Source organism: Seriola lalandi, unplaced genomic scaffold, assembly GCF_002814215.2.
Source record: "Seriola lalandi dorsalis isolate HSWRI2012SDOR001 ecotype SW California unplaced genomic scaffold, Sedor1 jcf7180002054606, whole genome shotgun sequence".
NCBI classification, from domain to species: domain Eukaryota; kingdom Metazoa; phylum Chordata; class Actinopteri; order Carangiformes; family Carangidae; genus Seriola; species Seriola lalandi.
Genome location: NW_019525159.1, coordinates 329312 through 350632, shown reverse-complemented (window position 1 = coordinate 350632; position 21321 = coordinate 329312). Strand labels below are relative to the sequence as shown.

The window sequence follows — 21321 nt, the reverse complement described above, 5'->3', positions numbered from 1 at the left end:
CATGTTATATGCTGTTTTTATTGAGAAACAAATTAGAAAACAAATTTTACATTTAAGCAAATATTTAAAAGCACAAATATTTTTTTCTTTTCAAACAAAAGATAATTATTACTTTTATTTATATATTTATATATAAATATATAGTTGGTAACAGTGTTCAGCTGCAGACTGACTATAAAATCATCCATTTGTGTTCATCACAATAGTGTTTGTTCAGTGTATTGAAGGATTGAGTCCTCACTAAAGGGGAAAAAAGCAATAAAGCAGGACCGACTGCTTCACGTGTGTCTTGATAATTATAACTTGCAGATTATTAAGTGTTAAAAGTTCCTTTTTTACAGAAGGAAATAGTTTTCCACAACAGCAAAGTCATTATCAATTACATTTTCTCAGTTGCAGTCACAGATTTAAACAAATGCAGGATTCATTGCTGAGCGGGTGTCCAGGTTTGGTCCTTGGCATTGAGTTACTCCACTGACCTTATTTTCTTGCCATGTAGCTGTGGATGGCTTTGTTAAAAACTGCCACAAAGAAATCTACATCCTCCTTTGTGATGCACATGGGGGGTTGGACGCGGAAGGTCTGAAGTGGTGAGAAAACAGAGGATAAGAGGGGAGATAATGTAGCACCACACAGACTGGTTACTAGGAAATGTGCGTAATCGGCCCAGCTGCTTTATTCTGTGTTACATACTTAGGGCACAGCACTCACTTCAGACATTTCTAGCACATGTTTCAAGGTTATATATAAGGTCAATATTTATTAGACCGATAAATGGTAAAGTAAATCACTGTAAAGAATAATAATGATGATGGTAATGATGAATAAGGGAGTTTAAGTTCAGGTTCTACACTTCCCTCATTAAACCTGAAATCTAACTGTACTGAAATAATAATCTAACACAAACTGATTCATGAAATATTGCAACTTTTTTCTGACTTTTTCTCATAAAATTACAACTTTATTCTGAAATTAATTGAAATCAACACATTTGTATTTATATAGCCAAAGATCACCTTCTATCCTTAAAGCCCAGGTTTTGAGGAGGAAAAATGCTATATTGTGACTTTTTTCTCAACAATTCAAATGTATTATTATAAGAATTTTTCCTAAATACTATGTTGTCTTATTCTTAAACCCTGCGAAACATAAACTGACAGAGGGACAGGCTACTTCAAGGTGAGTGCTGTTACCTGTCCGTATACTCCTCCTTTCCCTATCAGGACCCCCATGTCCTTTATGTCTTCAAAGAGTTCACTCATTACCTCCGGAGGCAGTGGGTCTCTGCTGGCCTGTGGATGATAGACAAGAGGTGAAAGTTTGGATGAGGCTAACTATCAATATGAACACTGTTCATCTGCCGGTGTCCAAGACATTAAGCACTTGCTGCCAATTGACCTGAGAGGCATTAAATCTGGATGTTGGCAGGACCAAATTCTGCACAAGCTCCAAGTACGGACCAACATTGGCACAGTCAAGTGTTTGTAGATGTTTGCAGGAAAAAGATTTCCACTATTAGTGAACTACATTTAAAATTTCCAGGCTAATAATAGCAGATTGGTAAAAAGCAGGTAGTTGAAGAGAGTAAGCAAAGTCAAGTCAAAATAAAGCAATTTAAACAGTTAGAGAGGCCAGAATGCTGCTGCCAAAATCACTGGTAATATGTAAGAATCTCACAAACCACAAGAAAAGCTGCAGCATCAAAGAGGAAGAGAGGGAAAAATTAGACCCTAACCAACACTGACTGAAAAGCACAGCATGATATTTACCTAATGGCACTGCTACACTCAGAAGAAAATTGTAACAAAATTGAACATTTCAAGCTTCACCGCATTATGTGCTGCAGACACACACAGCATGTGAAACGTGAGGAAAGGTGAGTGTAACTGCTGCTACAAACACAATACCTTGTCTTTGACCATCTCCACACCGATCTGCAGGCCTTTTCCACGGACATCACCGATGATCTCATACTTGTCTCTGAGTTTGGCCAGCTCTGTCATCAGATAGGTGCCCACATGCAGACTGTTCTGCTGTGTTCCATCCTCTTTGATAGTCTGTCAAGTAAAAGAGTCATATTCTAGTTTTTATTCAGTGTGCTGCAGAAATTACAAAGCTTCAGTTTTCCAATGTAGTTGCATTAATAATAGGCAGAAATAAGTTGGATTTGAACAAACTGAGCTCTCGTGCTAAAGAACAGCACTGATGTAGAAAGAGAAGATGGATTCTTACATCGAGCACTGATGAACCAACTGCACAAGCCATGGCATTTCCTCCAAAGGTGTTGAAGTGGAACGCCTTTACAAAGGAAGACGCAATTTCTGGAGAACACATGAATAAACACATTCATACCTCCACTCACTGCTGCCTCAAATTAAAACTATATTTACAAATGATTTGTGTAAATATCCAACTGTTTTCATGTTGGTTTATGAACCTTTGAATAAATGTCACTCAGTGACAGTGAAATAGAAAACAGTGGGATCTCTGAGTGAAGTAATTGTTAGTAGCCCACATCTAAAGGCTGATTATTAAGTGCTATGGCAACTAGCTACCTCAATAAATCACACAAAGAGGAACCTGTGATCACACACCCACTCACAGAAATAACACATTCAGCTGTATTTGTTTAAGGATCAAATGACAGAACTTGAAATCAGGTGTGACGGGATTACTGAAGCTCAATGCATCGAAGAGAGAGCAGATGTATGTATGTATGTAATGTCACCCAAATCTGAAGATCATCTTCGTTGCAGCGAGTATTTAAACCCATAAAAAACTCATACAAAACTTACTATATGTCCAAACAATTTTTCTTCATGGGACCATATCACCTATTGATCAATGAATTACATTCACCTGAGTCACATTGTGTATTTCATGCAATACTTTCCCCAGGGAAGACTGAAGAAGTCTGTCACGGAGTTGAAGGGCACCAGTGTTATGACATTGACTGATCATTATCTTTATCTTTTGGTTGCTGGGCAACTGATACTGGGGACTGGGCCATCTAGACTATAAGTATATTCACAGCTGTCTTTGAGACAATTAATTATTTCTTTTTGGAATAACTTTTAAGTAACCTGTGGAAACACTGTCTAATACTAAGAACTAAAGAAGGAAAAATTCTTTCACATCAGGTCGGTGCAAACGTGAAAAAAGAGGTGGAGAGCCAGTGCACTGTACAGTCAACTGAAGCGATCAACCCTATGATTATTCTGGTACATGTATTACAAAATGTACCACAGGTATTGGTGAGTGGCTTCCAGCTGTAAATGAACTATCAGTACATACAGAAAACATTTTACCAGACCAGATGGTGGAAATAATAAGGAAAAGATTGACCGCTCAGCCTCTTTTTTTAAGCGCATTTGATGTTTGAAGGAGACATTTGCAGGTTCTAAAAAAGGCTTTTTCTCTTTTACCTCTTACAGCAGTATCTCACCTGGTGTTGTAACAACAGCTCCTATTGGGAATCCATTACCAATCCCTTTCGCCATTGTAACCATATCAGGAACGATGCCATGACCTTGGAAACCCCAGAAGTGGCTTCCTGTTCGCCCAAATCCAGTCTGCACCTGTTAGGCACAAAATAGCTGATTATGTTTCTTTACATTATTAAATTCAAATTTCAAACCAGGCGCTGCTCAGTTACTCGCCAAAAGCATCACACATTTCAATCACATTCTTGCATTGTCTTTTACGTTTATGGCTAAACAATAGAAGCCAGTAGTTCTTATTATTGTTACATGGTGTTTGCTTCATGTCCTTTATTTTTGAACATAACATAATAACTTTCTGTGCATCTAACCTCATCAGCAATGCAGAGTCCTCCTCTCTCTCTCACAAGTTTATAAGCCTCCTTGAGGTAGTTCTTGGGGTACTGCACAGCTCCCCCCATTCCCTGTATAAAGCAAACACATTCACATCCTCATGGTCCTAAATAACACAAGCAGACACACTGAAGATGAGAACATGAGAAAACATTGAAGATGGATGGCATGATAAAAATGTACAGTTAAAGTACTCAATAAATAAAGTTCTTACTTGCAAATATCACATCGATGACGTACAGTAACTCAAGTCAATTTAATATTCCACAGCAGAATATGGTACCTGAATAGGCTCTGCAAAGAATGCAGCAATTCGACTCGGGACACTGGTAGCAAATGTCTCCTTGAGCTGTCTGAGGTATTGTTCATTTGCCATGCAATGACCTGTGAAATCAGAGAAAAAGTATTTTGGTGAAACTAATAATACACAAATTAGCAGTATTCCCAAAATAATGCCCATTATTCTCCAACAGCTAAGAGCTGAGCAGTTATTCAGTATATTGTTTAATGTCTTTCCATACAACAGTATGATGGAAAACGTCTCACATCATAAAACTGTTGTTTACAGTTTGATGTCTAAATGAATTACACATTCAATTTTAGGAAAATCAGCTACAGCATGAGACTTTAAATACACGAGAGCAGGCATTTTTCTAAATATGTAAATATGTAGGATTTTGTTCTTATAAAACCATTTCAAGCGATGAGGATGAATTTATGTGAATGTGAGTTTGGATATTTCTATTTCTATTTTCTATTTTGTCTTTTCCTAAACCAAGATAATGCTGCGATCATTACCATGATAGAAATTTTGGACATATGGCCTAACACTGAAACAGTCTAATTTTATTAAACCTGGTATGCCTTATATGATAATATATACTGATATTATATAACAGTCATGCTAACATACTGACCATTTCCATGCAGACAACATGTAATTTCACTAAAGTACACTATCCTTTCAGCTTATACAGAGGTCAATATAAAATTCTGTATACACTTTAAATGTCCTTTCACCTCAGACCAAGAACTTGTGTTTTCAAAGGTCAAATATTCTTGCTAACAGCACAGGCAGTTTCTTGTGGAAGTTGAACTTGTATGAATGTTGCAAAAGGGATTGTAGTGCTTACTCTCACAGATAATGGTGGTGTATTTCCTGTTTGTGAGAAACAAGAGAGCTAACCTGAGTCTGTTGAGCCATGGATGCATGTGTTTGTGTACCTTGGGAACAGCTACACTCTCTGGTGGTCTGCACAGGAGAGTCCCTGCAGTGGCTGCCTCCCCACGGACCTCTGAACACATCAGGACACATGGTCTGTTTGTTGGGCAGAAACATAATTAGCTGGGTCAATCACATTATTCCCCGTCACCAATCCATGCAAAATGATGAAAAGTCAGAAAGCTGTTATACTCATGTAGGACTCATGAAGGACAAACAGGTGGAAGGTCAGGAATATAAAATTCAATACAAAATTCCTGTAGTAAGCTAGCACATATCAAATAGTGCTTTTAAATGTTAAATTATGTTAAGCAATTGTGTGTAGTGTTAGTTAGCAAACATCTGGATGGCTGGAGTTTCATATGTATTTTACTCTTAGATTGTATGGCTTTCTTATAGTATGAAACTGCAATGCTTTCATATATACATACATTTGTGCAGCCTGAACCAGTGGGGACGGGATATTTATATGGTGAGTTGGAGGTCAGGCCCATGGTCTGTGAGCTGCCACCGTGGTATGATCCACTAGAAGAGACGGAGAAAAAAAAGCAGCACTTAGATGAGAGAGTTTGCATATCAATCAAGCTATCAAGCTTTGGTATGTTGAATGAATCAGGAGAATAATACAAAATCTATGACAATGACATCCATAGAGATTTTTTAGGATGGTCTCAGGGGCCTTCTTCTGTTTACTGAAGCTGTTTGCCTCCCCTGTCTATGGCCCATGAAAGGATCTATTTTTTTCTAAGTAGAATCTAGAATTAACATGAAGGACAAGCTATTGCAAAGCCAATGAAAACAAGTCATGTTATTAAAATCTTATGTAATGTCAAGAATTTCTATTAAATCTTACTTTTTCATATATTTTTTACATAATTACAAAGCACATTAGGATGTCTCTCCCCACTGACGGTTTATAAAAAGACTTGTACTTGAAAGTGATGATATCAAAGTTGCCTGTGTGGAGTCGAGCCATCAACATAGCCAGGTCGTTGGCCTCTGAGCCGCTGTTGGTCAGATATACCACCTGGACAGGGAAACACAGAGCAGCAAACATTTTGATTTTAACCTACATATTGATTCAGGCCCCAGCCCTCAGGTGATCATAATAAAAATCCACCACAGTACCTTAAGAGGATCCGGTAAGTAGGAAGCTAGTTTTTCACAATACTCATGGAGAGGAGGATAGACGTAGATGTTAGTAGTATGCCACAGTCTCTTCATCTGCTGCTCTGCGGCTGCTGTCACTTTCCTGTGCACACACACATGGGGATAGGAACAACAATGAGCAGTCATTTTTGACTGAAAACAGATCACAGTAAAACATACTATCACCACGTGACACAGGAAAGAAAAAGAAAAGATCTTACGGGTGGCAGTGGCCCACACCAACAGTAGCCACACCAGCAAACAGATCCAGATATCGCCTCCCATCCACATCCCACAGCCACTGCATGTGTCCCTGGTGGATGAACACTGGTTTCTTATAGTAGGTAATCTTCATGGTCATGGGGTTGCAGTTCTGCCTGCGAATCTCCATCATGCGCTCTTTGGACATACCCTGGATAGACATACAGTAAAGGTAGAAGTTTCAGTACAGGAAGAGATGTGTGTGTTTTTGGTTCTGGGTGAAATGTCTAACTACTGGATGGATTGCCATGAAGTGTAATCCAGCCAAGTTCTTTCTGCTTCTTCAGGTCAAAAGTTTTCTTAATGCTAGGTCACACCAGCATTTAAAATGGAAAACATCTTTTGCTGGCACTTAGGTGAATTTGACATTCAAATTGACCCATAGCAAACTGTCTGGCAGTGCTGAACTTTAAGCAAGTCCAAAATTGAGGAAGGTCCCTGCAGGGGGTACAAGCTGCTCCAAAGAACAGGCATAGAAAGTTATGAGTCAGGAGAACTTGGTACAACTGTCTCTTGAATAAACGATGTGGATTTACTGTCCCATTAAAAACCAAGCTAATAAGCTCGCTCCCTGAAAGTAGCAAGGTAGCTAAGATTTAAATTTGTCTTCAAGATGCCAGAACACAGCACAAATAATACAGGACCTGAAAACATTGCTCTGCCACTAGTGGCCAAAAGCTACACGGGGTACCTTTAATTACCTGCCACATATTGTGGTATGTGTACTGTAGACTACTGCTGATAATTCAATTTTTAGTGTAATGTCACATATGCATCACCTTTCTATGACATAACAACATTTTAGATTTACTATAGCCTCACAGAAAATAGTCTGAACAGTGCAGAATGGACTTTGTCTGGATGCTATAATACTCTCACCTTGTATTCCTCTGGCTTGAAATTGCATGGTGGCAACTCTGGGAGGTCTGTGGGACGGTATTTGAGGGCCGATTTCTGACATACTGCACCTGTGAAATGGTTATGATTGAAATTCAGAGAGAGGCCAAGGAAATTGTTATTTATTTAAAGATAGATGTGGCAGCAAGTCAATGATGGTTAATTATGGTTGTACCTGCTCTTGTTTTCATGACATTCTGAATTATCTGGTCAATATTTAATCAGATTAGAACCTGGTTGATGGTTTAACCACATTAACTTTACATTGTGCAACACAGGAAAAACTATGCTTCCTGTTTTTCCCAGTCTAACCATGGTTGGAAAATGTCAGTTACAACTGGTATGACTGGCAAATATACAATTTATCAAATAGCTGTTACCCCCTGGAGAAACATGTAATGTGATCACAGAAAACAGTTATGTACAGGTCTAAACAACATGTTCTTAATCCTCACCATTTTGCACTTCAATTTGATATTATCTGTTTTATAATCTGTGTTTTATAGTTTTATTTTGCTTTTTACTTCTATTTTTATGCTTCTTTTATTTGTGTTAAGCACATTTAATATATATGTATGATAATATGCTATACAAATAAATTTGCCTTGCCATGCACTTCCTATATAATAACTCACATTTCAAAATAAATATGACTAAAAGTATTTTACAATGTGTGCAGGATTATATCTTTCTCTGAAGTCATTTTATTTGATGTAATTGCCTTAATTTTGATGTCACTATATCAGGTCTTGTTTCCATAATGTACCTGAGACAATTTGTTTATGAACAGCAGTGAATACATTAAGCAGTGATTTATACTGTAGTCTGTATTAACACATACAAACTAATGTTTATTTCTGGTTCCTGGGTTTCACTCAGACATAAATTGTAAACTTTGTGGATTATCTGATAAAATTCACCTGAATTTCTACACTCAGTGACAAACAATAAGGCTAAATAAAATACTTCCTACACAGGATGTGTATCAACAAATTATGTTTTTTGATCATCTCCATGGTAACTTACCATTTCCCACGTGAAATTTGGCCAAACCAGGTGAACTGCAAATCTGTCCCGTGAGACCTGCAGAGCGGACACTTAGACAGGATACTACTTTGTACATGTTGAGTAGGTAAAGCGGGGACACTATCCTTCTCCCTTCGCTGTTTGACACTCAGCAGCAGATTTGTCTGCGGCTTTTTCTAAAAGGCCACAATGATGGGTGGACATAGCACAGCCAATGGTACCTTGACCTTACCAAACTACAATGATTTCTCTGCAACGTCACATAGATAAATATATAACTAGTGGCACCTGGTCATGAGATTTCCACTACATTCACAGAGTTTAGAGAAAAGACCAAATATGTTGGATGGTGCCGGTTCTTTCCTGGCTGCAGAAGACGCTTGCCTCACTCTGAAGTGAGTGGGAGTTTGATATGCCTTAAGTGTGACAACCCACCCTCCTCAATACTCATACTATGCCTGCTTTCCCTCTTACAGAAAGGAAAATAGGCAAGTGCTTTGATGACCAGAGCAGCTGGTTGTCAGAGCACCTGAGAGGTGGGGGTGGCAGTGGCTGTACATAAAAACCTGCACTCATCTATACATAACTTAACACACCGATTCCTTCCACATCTCCACCCTTTACCATATTCAATCCAAACTAGTGCCCACCAGTGTGAAGAACCACGCACTACTGAGGCAGTCATAAGGCTAACGGCAGTAAAAATTTGGACATGAAATCAGTTATGTAGTTGGTAAATATGATGAGGGGGATGTTGACTTGGGTTGGGTGTGTGTCACGTTTGTTAGATAAATTAGTTTCTTTAGGAAATTTTAACCCTGACAAACTCTGAATGGTCTACTTGGTTACACTGACTTGGATTTCAGGGTGATGTATATGTATGTATATATATGTATATATATATATATATATATATATATGTGCGTGTGTGTGTGTATTTGTGTTTGTGTGTTTGTATTATATATATCATCATGTTGTGGGGTTGTGTTCCCAAAACAGCTGTGTAGGCTGTAGCAAATTGAATTATTGATTGAATCCCTGAAGTCTAATGAGGGTTGCCTCTGTGTCACTCTCATTAATACAAGAAGAAAGATGGAGGGTTTATGTTATTTGTCATAAAGCCTGCAAAAGTACACTGACTAGATGACTGAAAAGATGAGAAAAGATCCCTTTCCTTTCCCAAGAATTGAGTCCTTATACTGTATCTGTGCAAGCTGACTACAAGCTACAGCCACACTAAGGCTCTGTGAAGCAGTCCTCAGACACAGCAGTACTTTGAGCTAAATGTTAATGTCAGCAGGCTAATATACATACAATGAGATGTTAACATACTGATGTTTAGCGGGCATGTTTACAATGTTTACCATCTTAGTTTAGCATGCTAGCATGCTAACCAATTAGTAATTAAATACACAGTACTGAGGCTGATGGGAAGGTCATTAGTTGTGCAGGCATTTGGTCATAGAAAAATATTTGGTAACAAAAAAATAGATCATATGGTGGCGCTTTATGAAAAGTTACAGTATCACCAAAGTTATAATTCATTCTGTGTGTTCCTTATCACAAGATAATGAAGTAATTAACATGTTATTTATGGGACATCTGGATTAAAAAGATCATTAAAGTCACTCTCAGCTTCCATACCACAAATAGCTATTACTATAGAAAAAATAATTGCAGGAGACAGTTGTTCCTCAAGCTCACAGATTCATTATTATTATATTCATCAAGAAAGCATGATTCAGTAGATCCAAAAAAGGCAACATGAACTTCAAGTGAGTTGTTAGAAATGCACTGTACAATATCTTTTCTTCATTAATGAGTTAATAAATTAGTCTCTGTAATTACAACATGATTAAATAGTTTAAAAAGTTCCCTTTTACAATGGCTATGCAAAGGTAATAACATAAGTACTCTTAATCAAAAGGTCAAAATGACTTTCATCTTCTTTCCATGTAGCTGTGGATGGCCTTGTTAAAAACTGCCAGGAAGAAATCTGCATCTTCCATTGTGATGCACATGGGGGGTTTAATACGGAAGGTCTGAAATGGTGAGAAAAACAGAAAATAAAAGGGGCGATCATGGCGTACCAGAGATACTGATTACTGATCAAGTGCCATGTACTTCAGTCTGGAACATATGATTCACAGTACAAATAGATAAAGATGGTAAAGGCAAAGTAATTTAAAAAAAAACAACCAGTGATTATAATTTGGAGTGATTGAAGTTAGGCTTTTTTGTGAAAACTGAAGCTCATGTCAGGTGTCTGAACTAGTCTTAATTCCAGGTACTGCAATTTAGAAAAAAAAAAACATATTGCTATCAATAACATAATGAAAATTGTGCTATAATTACAGCTGAAATTACAGAACATGCTCTCAACGCAAGACTGAGGTGATGATGAATCTTTAAATCTGAGAAACCTAAATTTAAAAGAGGAACCCAAAGAAACAGTTTTATATACAATTTTTTTGATTTTCATGTTCTGAAGATTTCTTCTTTTTCATTTAACAAGATAATGAGTAAATATTTGTGGCGATGCATTCTAACTGTAGCAGTTGATGTGTCTTTTCCTAGGAGTAATAATTACGATGCAGCTACAACTTGAAATACCTACAGTCATTTGTGTGTATTATCATACATTTATTATCAGAGTGAATCAAGCCTGTATCACTACAAAAAACAACGGACATGGATCTTTATTGATAAAGGGTGAAAAAGCTGTATTTGAAATGCTGTGCTTGTTTATTTATTTATTTATTTTTTTGTATTATTTATTTTGTTTTCAGCAAAACAAGAAGCTTACTGATGTAGGTGTGTGTTACCTGTCCGTATACTCCTCCTTTCCCTATCAGGACTCCCATGTCCTTGATGTTCTCAAAGATCTCATTCATTGCCTCTGGAGGCAGCAGGTCTCTGCTGGCCTGGGGATGATAGAGAAAAGGTGAAATGATGAATGAAGAAGGATGTGTTACAGTTACCACAGTAATTTAAGTAAATAGCTACACCAAGGAGCCAAAACATTATGACCACTCACAGATGATGCAAATAATCTTGAATTTCTCATAACAACGGCACATGTCATGGTCTGTGATACATTAACATTAGGTGAATGGTCGGTTCTCGTGGTCAACATGTTGGATGCAGGAGAAATGGGCAGGTATAAAGACCTGAACAACTTCGACAAGGGCCAAATTGTTAAAGCCAGACGATGGACGGATTTTACAGTGGTGAGTTCCTGCCGATAGTGGTCTAGGGAGGGACAAACCACGAACTGGCAACCTGGTGTTGGGGGATGTGCTGGAACTAGTCTGATCTGTGGCATCTTCACCTTGAAACTTAAAGGACATAAATGATCTGCTGGTAACATCTTGGCAGGAGATACCACAGGGCTACTTCCAATATCCTGCCAATCTGCCTTGGCAGGTCAGAAATGTTTTGGCTAATCGGTGTATATGAATGCTGTCCAACAGCTTGTGTCCAATAATTATTGTGACACAAGCACCTAACCTCTAATTGCTGACTGGCTTGAGAGGCTATACATTTGCATACTGGTAAGGATAACTTGTGTATAAGATTTCCAATATTAATCAGACACATATCTACAATTTTCAGGCTAATTACAACTGTTGGGTAAAAAGCAGGCAGTTCAAACACGGCAGTAGGGATAATACATTTCTAGTCATGTCCAACCAGTTACTAACTTTTTTGTTTTGTTAAATTTAGATTTTTGAGATTGTATAAATTGTTAGGTCAATCTGAAAGTTATTTTAGAGCCTGTAGTTTGTGTTAGGTTTACTTCCTTTCAGTGAGTCTTTGAGAAATTGCCCTGTTTTTCCTAAATATCATACATTTTGTGTTTCTTCTGCTTGCTACATTTTCTGACGGTGACTCCTGATACATGCAGGACGTCTAGCAGAGAATACTCCAGTGTTTTCAGGCTAAAATAGAACCAATTATGACGTTAAAGAGTCCAGAATCCTGCTACCTAAAATGCTGGCACAACTGTCACAGACACTGAAAAACTATGCAATGTAGCAAAGTTTGCCTCACAAATCATGTGATATCTAAAACTCAGGAAAACTGGATTAGCAAAGAGGAACAATGGTCAAAATAACATCCTTAGCAACGCTGATACAGCAAGATATTTGCTAAACAGTACTGCAGTCGACTCAAAAATAACATTTCACAAAATTTGCATTTACTTCCAGGAAACTGTGATCAGAAGGTTCTGTACTGTCTCTTCCCTTTACTGACTCTTTTCAAATACAATTTCTGCCAGTATTAATAGAATAGAAAAGAAGCATCATTACTTCAGTCAGTAGCACATGCAGTGCAGCTGAGATTGTTCTGTTCACAATTAGAGATGGTCACTGCTGCTCAGGCTAATGGTTAACTGGAGCGCCGCTGAACCATGCCCCTCGGGAGAAACAGCACAGACACACGTTGTACAAGCATGTGAGGAAAGGTGAGTGTCACGGCTGTTACAAAGACAATACCTTGTCTTTGACCATCTCCACACCGATCTGCAGGCCTTTTCCACGAACATCACCGATAATGTCATACTTGTCTCTGAGTTTGGCCAGCTCTGTCATCAGATAGGTGCCCACATCAAGACTGATCTGCTGCGTACCGTCCTCTTTGATAGTCTGTCAAGTAAAAGAGTTTGTTATGTTTTAGCTATAATTCAGTGTGCTTCCCTAATTATGGAGTTTTCCATTGCAGTTGCATCAATAATAAGCAGAAATGAATTGGATTGTGCTGATGAACAGGACTGATGTAGAAAGAGAAGATGAATTCTTACATCGAGCACTGAAGAAGCAACTGCACAAGCCACAGGATTTCCACCAAAGGTGTTGAAGTGAACCCCCTTGGCAAATGAGGCGGCAATTTCTGAAAGGAACAACATTTACCACCAGAAATAGATATACTTCTTTCAAGGGGGTTTCAAAGGCTTTATAGCAATTAACACATAAGGTTGGCTCTGACGTAGAAAAGATGCTGGAGAGCAACAGCAGCGAGCAATAGAGGTGAGGGTCAAGAGAGCGCATCCTGTCAGCATTGTGGTATTCTCTTTATTATTATACATTTTTAAAAGTACAATTCTAACAGGTCTCCAGTATTGATGCACACCTTCTGGCTATAAGTAGTCATCAATGTAACTAACATGCCCTCTCCATCCTCCCACCTCAGCAGAAAGCCTAGCTCCCTTGAGGGTGAAGTTTTGAGTCATAGACAGAGAATCTATAATTTAGTTCCCAAGTGATCAACCCTATAATTACTCTGTTGCAGTTCAATGTATAAAATGCAGATAAGATTGTGATGAATCACCTAAAACTAATGATTGAGGTGCTGAATGTGTAACTGTTACATTTTATTATATTTTTTAAAATGAAGCATCATTTCGGGTCTGGGCTAACACTGTGATTTGCTTAAAATAGTTCAAATATAGTTTGTTTGTTTTTTTAAATAAGAAGCTGCTACAGTAAATCATTCTTCATTATTCATAAATCTGCCCAGCTGTATACCAATTGTTGTTGTTTTGAGCTTGTTAATCGGTGTGGGCTCCAAATCTCAACTCACAAAGTAAAAGCTCAATGATTCATCACTACACGGGAAACCAAACTGAGGCTGTTCATCTCTTCCCATGCATCTTGTCAGTTTACACTACCAGTACACTATACACACTATAACTATTTAATCTTTAGAAGCAGAAGCAGATTTTTATGCCTCACAGTATTATCCCACCTGGTGTTGTAACAACAGCTCCCATTGGGAATCCATTACCAATGCCTTTTGCCATTGTAACCATATCGGGAATGACATCATGACCTTGGAAACCCCAGAAGTGGCTTCCTGTTCGCCCAAATCCAGTCTGCACCTGTCAGTCGCAGAGTAGACGATGAAATTTAGTTACATTTATGTATAGAAGTGCTTAACAGATGGAAACATACTTTAAGCCACCGAGGCAGTCATTTAGTACTTAACCTTTGAAAGCAATTCAATAGTGTTTGCTTTATATGGCTTTCTCTTGGGCATAACTTAGCAACTTTGTCATGGAACTGTAAGCTCAAATATGTAGAAATCCTTATCTTTCAAGATAAGTCATCCTGTCAAGATAAGTAATAACCCAACTCAACTAAATCATTGACTTGTTGTCCCATGAGCAATAAGTGTTTTGCTTTTCTTAAAGTTGCAGTGATCAATATTTTTATATTAACAATAGTTCAAATGATTGAAAAAAATGCAGAGAATTATCATCTTTGATGTTTAAGCATCTTCCAGCTCATTGTTTTTTTTGGTTTTTTTTGTTGGTGATAATATGTCAATGTTGTGTTTATAGCTCCAACATGTAGAAAAGACGATAGGGAGCCATAGCAACAAGCAATAGAGGTGACTGTCACTGTATTATCTATAATCGGATGCTACAATACCCTTGTGTGATAGGTATTCATAAATGCAAATTTTCATATTGTTCATATAAATACAGGCTCCAGTTTTTTTTTTAAATGTATGTAGCATTTCTTCTGTAGAGTTTAAGTTGTAAATAGAAAATTATGTATCTAACCTCATCAGCAATGCAGAGTCCTCCTCTCTCTCTCACAAGCTGATAAGCCTCCTTGAGGTAGTTCTTAGGGTACTGCACAGCTCCTCCAACTCCCTGTATAAACCAAACACATTCACAGTCCATAGTCCCAAGCACTTGGAGAAAACAATAAATATTGATGGTTTGATTACAGAGCGTCCTGTCCTGACATTATAATTTACAGTATCTATGACATACAGTAAATAATTATAATATTCAATGTGGCAACAGCTCAGCAATAGACATGGCTCTGAGCAACATTCACAATTTTAAGACTACGTTTCTTGAAATGCTCCACAACAGAATATGGTACCTGAATGGGCTCCCCAAAGAAAGCAGCAATTCGACTCGGGACACTAGTAGCAAATGTCTCTTTGAGCTGTCCGATGTATTGTTCATTTGCCATGCAATGACCTTAGGGATACACAAAGACAAGTCCTTTATATCAAACTACTACAGACATCAACATGTGTATGCTGTTCAGGTCAATAGAGGCAGCTTTCCTGCCACTATTGACCAGGTGAGCTTTCCTCCATTTTCTTTCAGCTGCCTGACAGATTCTCTTAATCTCATTAACACGGTTATTGTTTAACCACAGGGAGATTCTGTCAGTTGACCTCTTTTTAACCTTTAGTGGAGCAGCAGTATTTACTGTATTGTTAAAATTTTCAACCATGTCATTTAAAAAGCAGTCATAGCTGTGGCTCAAATTATCTCATAATAGTATAGAACTATGTTTCTGCCTCATCATCTATGAATCGCTTTTGAACCCAGAATCCCCTTTTGGGTTTTGTTAACATTAGGTCGGCATCTAAAACATTATCAATGTTTAACCCTGTTGTTATCACTAAGTCCAGGGTGTTATCATGCTGATGAGTGGCTTTATAAATGTTGAATGAGTTCAAAGCTGTCCGTTAAATTTACAAGCTCCATAGTTTTGGAGTCATTCTTTTTTATCAATAAAATATTCAAGTCTCCATTCAGTGTTGAATATCTGGGTAGCTGATAGAATGTAATGATGAGCCCTGATCAATCTGCTTTGCGCTCAACAGCAAGATATTCAAATTATGTGAATTCACCCAGCTCAATGCCATTACACACAAACTGTGTAGAGAAAATACTGTAATCCCTTCTCTTTTCCCGTTTTGTCTCACTGACTGATAAAATTAACAGTTTAGAGGAAAAGCCTCTATCAGTGTTGCTTCACCAGTAGTGCTGTTTAGCCAGGTCTTAACCAAAAACATACAATGTAAATTCTTTTCAATTATCAGATCATTAACCAAAAAGGAATTGTTAGCCAATGATCTAACAATAAAAAGAGCTCATTTTAGCTGTTGGGAGACTGGTTGAAGCTGAACATTGACACATTTTACAGAGACAGGTACCAGATGGTCTGTGATTACTATGATATGTTTGAGCATGCCACCGGCTGTTTCAGAGTAATAGTTTATCAATTTAAGTGACCTTCAGTGTGGCAGCTTTAACTAACTCCTTTATTGTTGAGAGTGGTAGAGCAGACGGTCAGGTGAGAGGGGAAAGAGATATAAGCTGTCTGCCTGTGTGTGCTCTCCTTCATGCTTATCCACACATTCATTATTTGGGTATGGCATCCCAAGAGCATGACACAGAATGGCACAGAGTGATCTGGATCCAGTGATGTTTGGATGAACCCTGTCAGGTTGAAAGCGGTCTTTCCTGAAAATAGTGAAATTGTCAATATACCATGGGTAAGGCATGTCGAGGTCAGTCATGCATTAAGGCCAAGGACCTAAAAGATATGATTCCTTCCCCCAGGGTCAGTTTCTCCAGCAGCAGGAAAAGGTTTTTTTCCAGAATCTCAGAGCAAGTTTTCCTTCACAGAATTTAAAAAGACCCAGTGCAGATAATAGTCCTCCTATTACTTGGATGTGTAGAGAGGATAACTAGCAACAGCTTTGTCATATGCAGCACCAGTAAGTACCGTCATAAGGGAAGGCTGTTTTGGGAGCATCCACAGCTAATTCAGTGGTGTTAGGACACATCCAGGGAAGTGTGTCAGCCAAGTCCGTGATGGGAGGAAGTAGCTGCTACAGAGTCAATTAATTGCTCATTCTCATGTATTTGATACAGCATTTGGATATGATGCAAAACTAGTCGCAATATGACATCCTAAACACTTGAGAACATAATTAGTTTAAAAAGAAATTTGATTCTTTTCATGTGCTCTCAAATGTTTTTATAATTATACTGTATTTTGTGAATTGAGATAAGTCTGTGATAAATATATAGATATTATTTTTTCCATATTGCCCACCACATTAATAACATTACTGTGTGTTAAATTATTATTAAATATATTATTATATTATAAAAGACACAGCAGCAGGGTTGTTATTGACTGATATTGATATATTGCAGCATAACAGCTGTTTGCTTTGCTTAAACAGATATTTAGATATGCTTACATACTGACCATTTTCAGGTAAACTTTCTAACTGACAGGCACATTATATGGCTAAAATTCCTGAAAATGGTAAAAGGTTAAAGTTAAAAAAGGTAAATGATCAACAGAAGGAGACTTTGAACTAAGAGTTACACTGACCTGTTTTACCCTCACGACTTCTGGGAATATTTTATAGAATAAAAAGAATATATTTTGGTTATTGCAGCTCCTGTAAAAACAGCAGATAACTTAAAACCTAAAATACACATTCCTTTAAGCAGTTATGGAGGTCCAAAATATAAAACTGGTCAAACACTTACACATAAACACATTTGGCTGAAGGGATTGAAATGCTTAAACTCACTGACAACTGTGGTATTTAACAGTGTGAGTGTGTTGAGCCATGTATGCCAGTGTTTGTGTACCTTGGGCACAGCTACATTCTCTGATGGTCTGAACAGGAGAGTCTCTGCAGTGGCTTCCTCCCCACGGACCTCTGAACACATCAGGACACATGGTCTGTTTATTGGGCAGAGACGTAATCAGCTGGGTCAACCTGGCAGCAACAGTCACTCATAATTAACACAGCACAAATAAATGATAATGAAATTTATTCAGCTGTAAATTTCAGATTAATCTATGTATTCAAATCAGAAATGTTTACAGCACTAAGTTTACTTAATTGAATTAGTTTTTAGTTTTTGTCTGTCTGTGTGTGTTCATTCTTTCTGCTTCTACGTGCAGGTATACACTCATTGTCTTCAGTGAAATGTTTATCATATGTTAGTTTATATGGCTCTATTATATATTCACCTTCACTAAAAACAAAATCATAATGTGCATTGTATGCTTTTCTGATAATATTGCTACAATATGTAATATATTAATGTATACATACATTAGTGCAGCCTAAACCATTGGCGATGGGATATTTATATGCTGCATTGGAAGTAAGACCCATGGTCTGTGGGCTGCCACCGTGGTATGATCCTCTGGAAGACAAAAATCATTTCAAAGACTGATATTCACAAATTCAAATTCACTGTTTACTCATACTTTGTGCTTCTCCTGCCTGTGCCATATAAAACTGTCTATTTTTGTCATGCTGGATCTAGAATTAATGGGTGGAAGGGAAAAACGGATCAAAAATGATTAACAGGCTGAGAAAAAAATTTAAAAACTGCCTTTGAATTTTAGTCTTTAGCCTAAAAAAGTCATTTAAATCTTATGTAATGAGAGGAATTACAATCAAATTTTACATTTTCATATGTACATATGTACATATTTCTTATGTATAAAAATACATAATTACAAAGCACACTAGGATGTCTCTCTCCACTGACGGTTTATAAAAAGACTTGTACCTGAAAGTGATGATATCAAAGTTGCCTGTGTGGAGTCGAGCCATCAACATAGCCAGGTCGTTGGCCTCTGAGCCGCTGTTGGTCAGATATACCACCTGGACAGGGAAACACAGAGCAGCAAACATTTCGATTTTAACCTACATATTGATTCAGGCCCCAGCCCTCAGGTGATCATAATAAAAATCCACCACAGTACCTTAAGAGGATCCGGTAAGTAGGAAGCTAGTTTCTCACAATACTCATGGAGAGGAGGATAGACGTAGATATTAGTAGTATGCCACAGTCTCTTCATCTGCTGCTCTGCGGCTGCTGTTACTTTCCTGTACACACAGATATAAGACAACAGATGCAATTAACACCAAATGTCACTTGTAGTGCAAACTGTATATTAGAAACGCACTATTACTGTGTGCCACAGCAGAGATAAAAAGATCTTACGGGTGGCAATGACCGACACTGACAGTAGCTACGCCGGCAAATAGATCCAGATATCGCCTCCCATCCACATCCCACAGCCACTGCATGTATCCCTGGTGGATGAACACTGGTTTCTTATAGTAGGTAACCTTCATGGTCATAGGGTTGCAGTTCAGTTTGCGGATCTCCATCATCCGCTCTTTGGACATACCCTGGACAGCAAATACACAGAATAGCAGTTACAGTATACAATGTTTATCTTTTTGTTTTTATTAAGGCTGAGCTTGTCAAAGACCTAAAGACACTGCACTGGAGAATGCTGCTTTTACCTTGTATTCCTCTGGTTTGAAATTGCATGGGGGCATCTCTGGGATGTCTGTTGGAGGGTATCTGATGGCTGATTTCTGACATAACGCACCTGTGAAACAATTGAAGTTCAGATAGTGAGGTAAAAGAGACAGTCATTCTCTGAGGAACTGACTGTGTTACTTGCGTGAGATGATCGAAGTTCTACTATGACATTTCTGTGGCATTTGGAAATCATTTGTGAAAGCACCGCTAAGTGACATTTTACCCAAAAGGTCTTACAACCTTCACCTTTCTTTCTGTACCATTATTATCTACAGATACATTCACATTAGAAGTATACGTTTTAATTTGTTTTGATGCTTTTGTTGTTTTCTTGCAAGCAGGTAATTAGATTAAAAGCTGGCTGACACTCTAACCACATTAACTTCACCTTAGACCTCACATTGTGCAACACAGGATAAAATGCTGCCTGTTTACTCTTGGTGAGGGAATGCGAGGGACAGTGAACTCTGGTTTGGCCGGCATTCATATTAACATGGCAAAACTGCATACTGTATTTCATCCCTGGATGTGCTTAACCATTCCCTTTTGCTTTGCTGCTTGGATTTAACCAGTCCCATTTTAAATGAGGTTTCATACTATGACTTAAAGTCTTGTATTGCAATTTCTATCTTTTTACTGCGCTGCAGTTTAATCTGATGTAGTCACTCCTACTTTAACCTCACCACCTTGTTTGAATCATGTTTTACATTGCAGTGGATGGTGCATTGCACAGATTTCTCCTGGCTACGCTCAGTTGCCAGTTTATTAGGTACACCTAACTAAAACTAATGCATTCTAATACAACAGCACTGCAGTAAATGCTATCTTCATGAATCATGTTTTTAACAAACTGTTTTAGAGAGGTGTTGCTTTAAGTATATGATAGTTTTGGAGGGTCTAGTTTTTGGTGCTGTTGGACTGTCTTGTTTTACTGAAAGATGTTTCTGTCATTTACCCTACACTCACTGATATAAAACGAGAGGGCAAAACAACATAAACACCTGATAATAAGACGCGATATAATTCCACAACACCTCAGACAAAACAGACATTAATTGTAGCTAAGTGTACCTAATAAACTGTCAACTGAGCGTAACGTTATGTTTAGCTAAACACGTTAACGTTAGATTTGTGGATTTATTCACGTTAATTTGGGCCACAATTGAGCAATATTACGTAACCACTTAAATCTTATAAACAACTTTGCCCTTTCTACATTACCATACAATCTTAAATAACATATACCTCCAGTACAGGTCATTTAAGCTGCACCAGAATGTATCATAACCAAACAAACAAGCTCGATACTGATTTGGTTCGTCTCCATGGTAACTCACCACTTGCCAAGTGGAATTTGGCCAAACCGAGGAGAAAGGGCTGTCCTGTTAAAACTGCGCAACGGCCACTTACACAGGACACAACTTTATACATGTTGTGCAGATACAGAGGGCACACAGTTGTCCTACTTCCTCAGAATAGCGGCAGCAGACTTACTTCAAGCTTTTGTCGCTGTAAAAAGTTTGTAGAATGGGCGGTCAGCAAGCAGCCAATGACCCCCGATCAATCACCGAAGCGCCCCGTGCAACGTCACAGGATGCGTGCGCACACACATATATATAAACATATCTATTTGAGAAATTCACAGGTCCTACACATTACCCCTGTAAAACGAATACTTTTCAAATTCACTGACATAGATAATAAATGCACGCTTCTTAAGACTGTACCACAGATATTCATGCATTTGCTTTGTTGTTCCCCTCTATTGTGCATGGATGCATGAACCCTCTATG

At 38.0% G+C, this 21321-nt stretch overlaps 2 protein-coding genes across 2 annotated transcripts; both read right to left on the bottom strand.

Annotated features, from left to right (window-relative positions):
• Positions 1-9928, bottom strand: LOC111664750 (alanine--glyoxylate aminotransferase 2, mitochondrial-like). The gene is made up of 14 exons (XM_023419473.2): positions 8389-9928; positions 7345-7433; positions 6426-6616; positions 6184-6307; positions 5988-6082; positions 5487-5580; positions 5058-5151; positions 4117-4217; positions 3812-3904; positions 3446-3578; positions 2233-2321; positions 1908-2057; positions 1194-1292; positions 1-582 (listed from the first exon to the last, which is right to left on the bottom strand). The coding sequence occupies exons 1-14, from the start codon at positions 8483-8485 to the stop codon at positions 481-483; spliced, it is 1551 nt and encodes a 516-aa protein (XP_023275241.1). The 5' UTR covers positions 8486-9928; the 3' UTR covers positions 1-480.
• A 147-nt stretch (positions 9929-10075) lies between these two features.
• On the bottom strand, positions 10076-21056 carry LOC111664751 (alanine--glyoxylate aminotransferase 2, mitochondrial). The gene is made up of 14 exons (XM_023419474.2): positions 20866-21056; positions 19507-19595; positions 19199-19389; positions 18957-19080; positions 18761-18855; positions 18295-18388; positions 17822-17915; positions 15288-15388; positions 14957-15049; positions 14137-14269; positions 13193-13281; positions 12888-13037; positions 11214-11312; positions 10076-10430 (listed from the first exon to the last, which is right to left on the bottom strand). The coding sequence occupies exons 1-14, from the start codon at positions 20957-20959 to the stop codon at positions 10329-10331; spliced, it is 1548 nt and encodes a 515-aa protein (XP_023275242.1). The 5' UTR covers positions 20960-21056; the 3' UTR covers positions 10076-10328.
• Between the last annotated feature and the right edge of the window lie 265 nt (positions 21057-21321).

Coding starts and splice junctions, on each gene's coding strand:
- LOC111664750 (XM_023419473.2), bottom strand. CDS start 8,485: ATGTACAAAGTAGTATCCTGTCTAAGTGTCCGCTCTGCAGGTCTCACG. Junction 2,058..2,232: donor TTGGTTCATCAGTGCTCGAT/GTAAGAATCCAT, acceptor TTTACTTGACAG/ACTATCAAAGAGGATGGAAC. Junction 583..1,193: donor AAGGAGGAGTATACGGACAG/GTAACAGCACTC, acceptor TCACCACTTCAG/ACCTTCCGCGTCCAACCCCC.
- LOC111664751 (XM_023419474.2), bottom strand. CDS start 20,959: ATGTATAAAGTTGTGTCCTGTGTAAGTGGCCGTTGCGCAGTTTTAACA. Junction 19,596..20,865: donor CAAATTCCACTTGGCAAGTG/GTGAGTTACCAT, acceptor ATTGTTTCACAG/GTGCGTTATGTCAGAAATCA. Junction 19,390..19,506: donor TCAAACCAGAGGAATACAAG/GTAAAAGCAGCA, acceptor TTTGCTGTCCAG/GGTATGTCCAAAGAGCGGAT.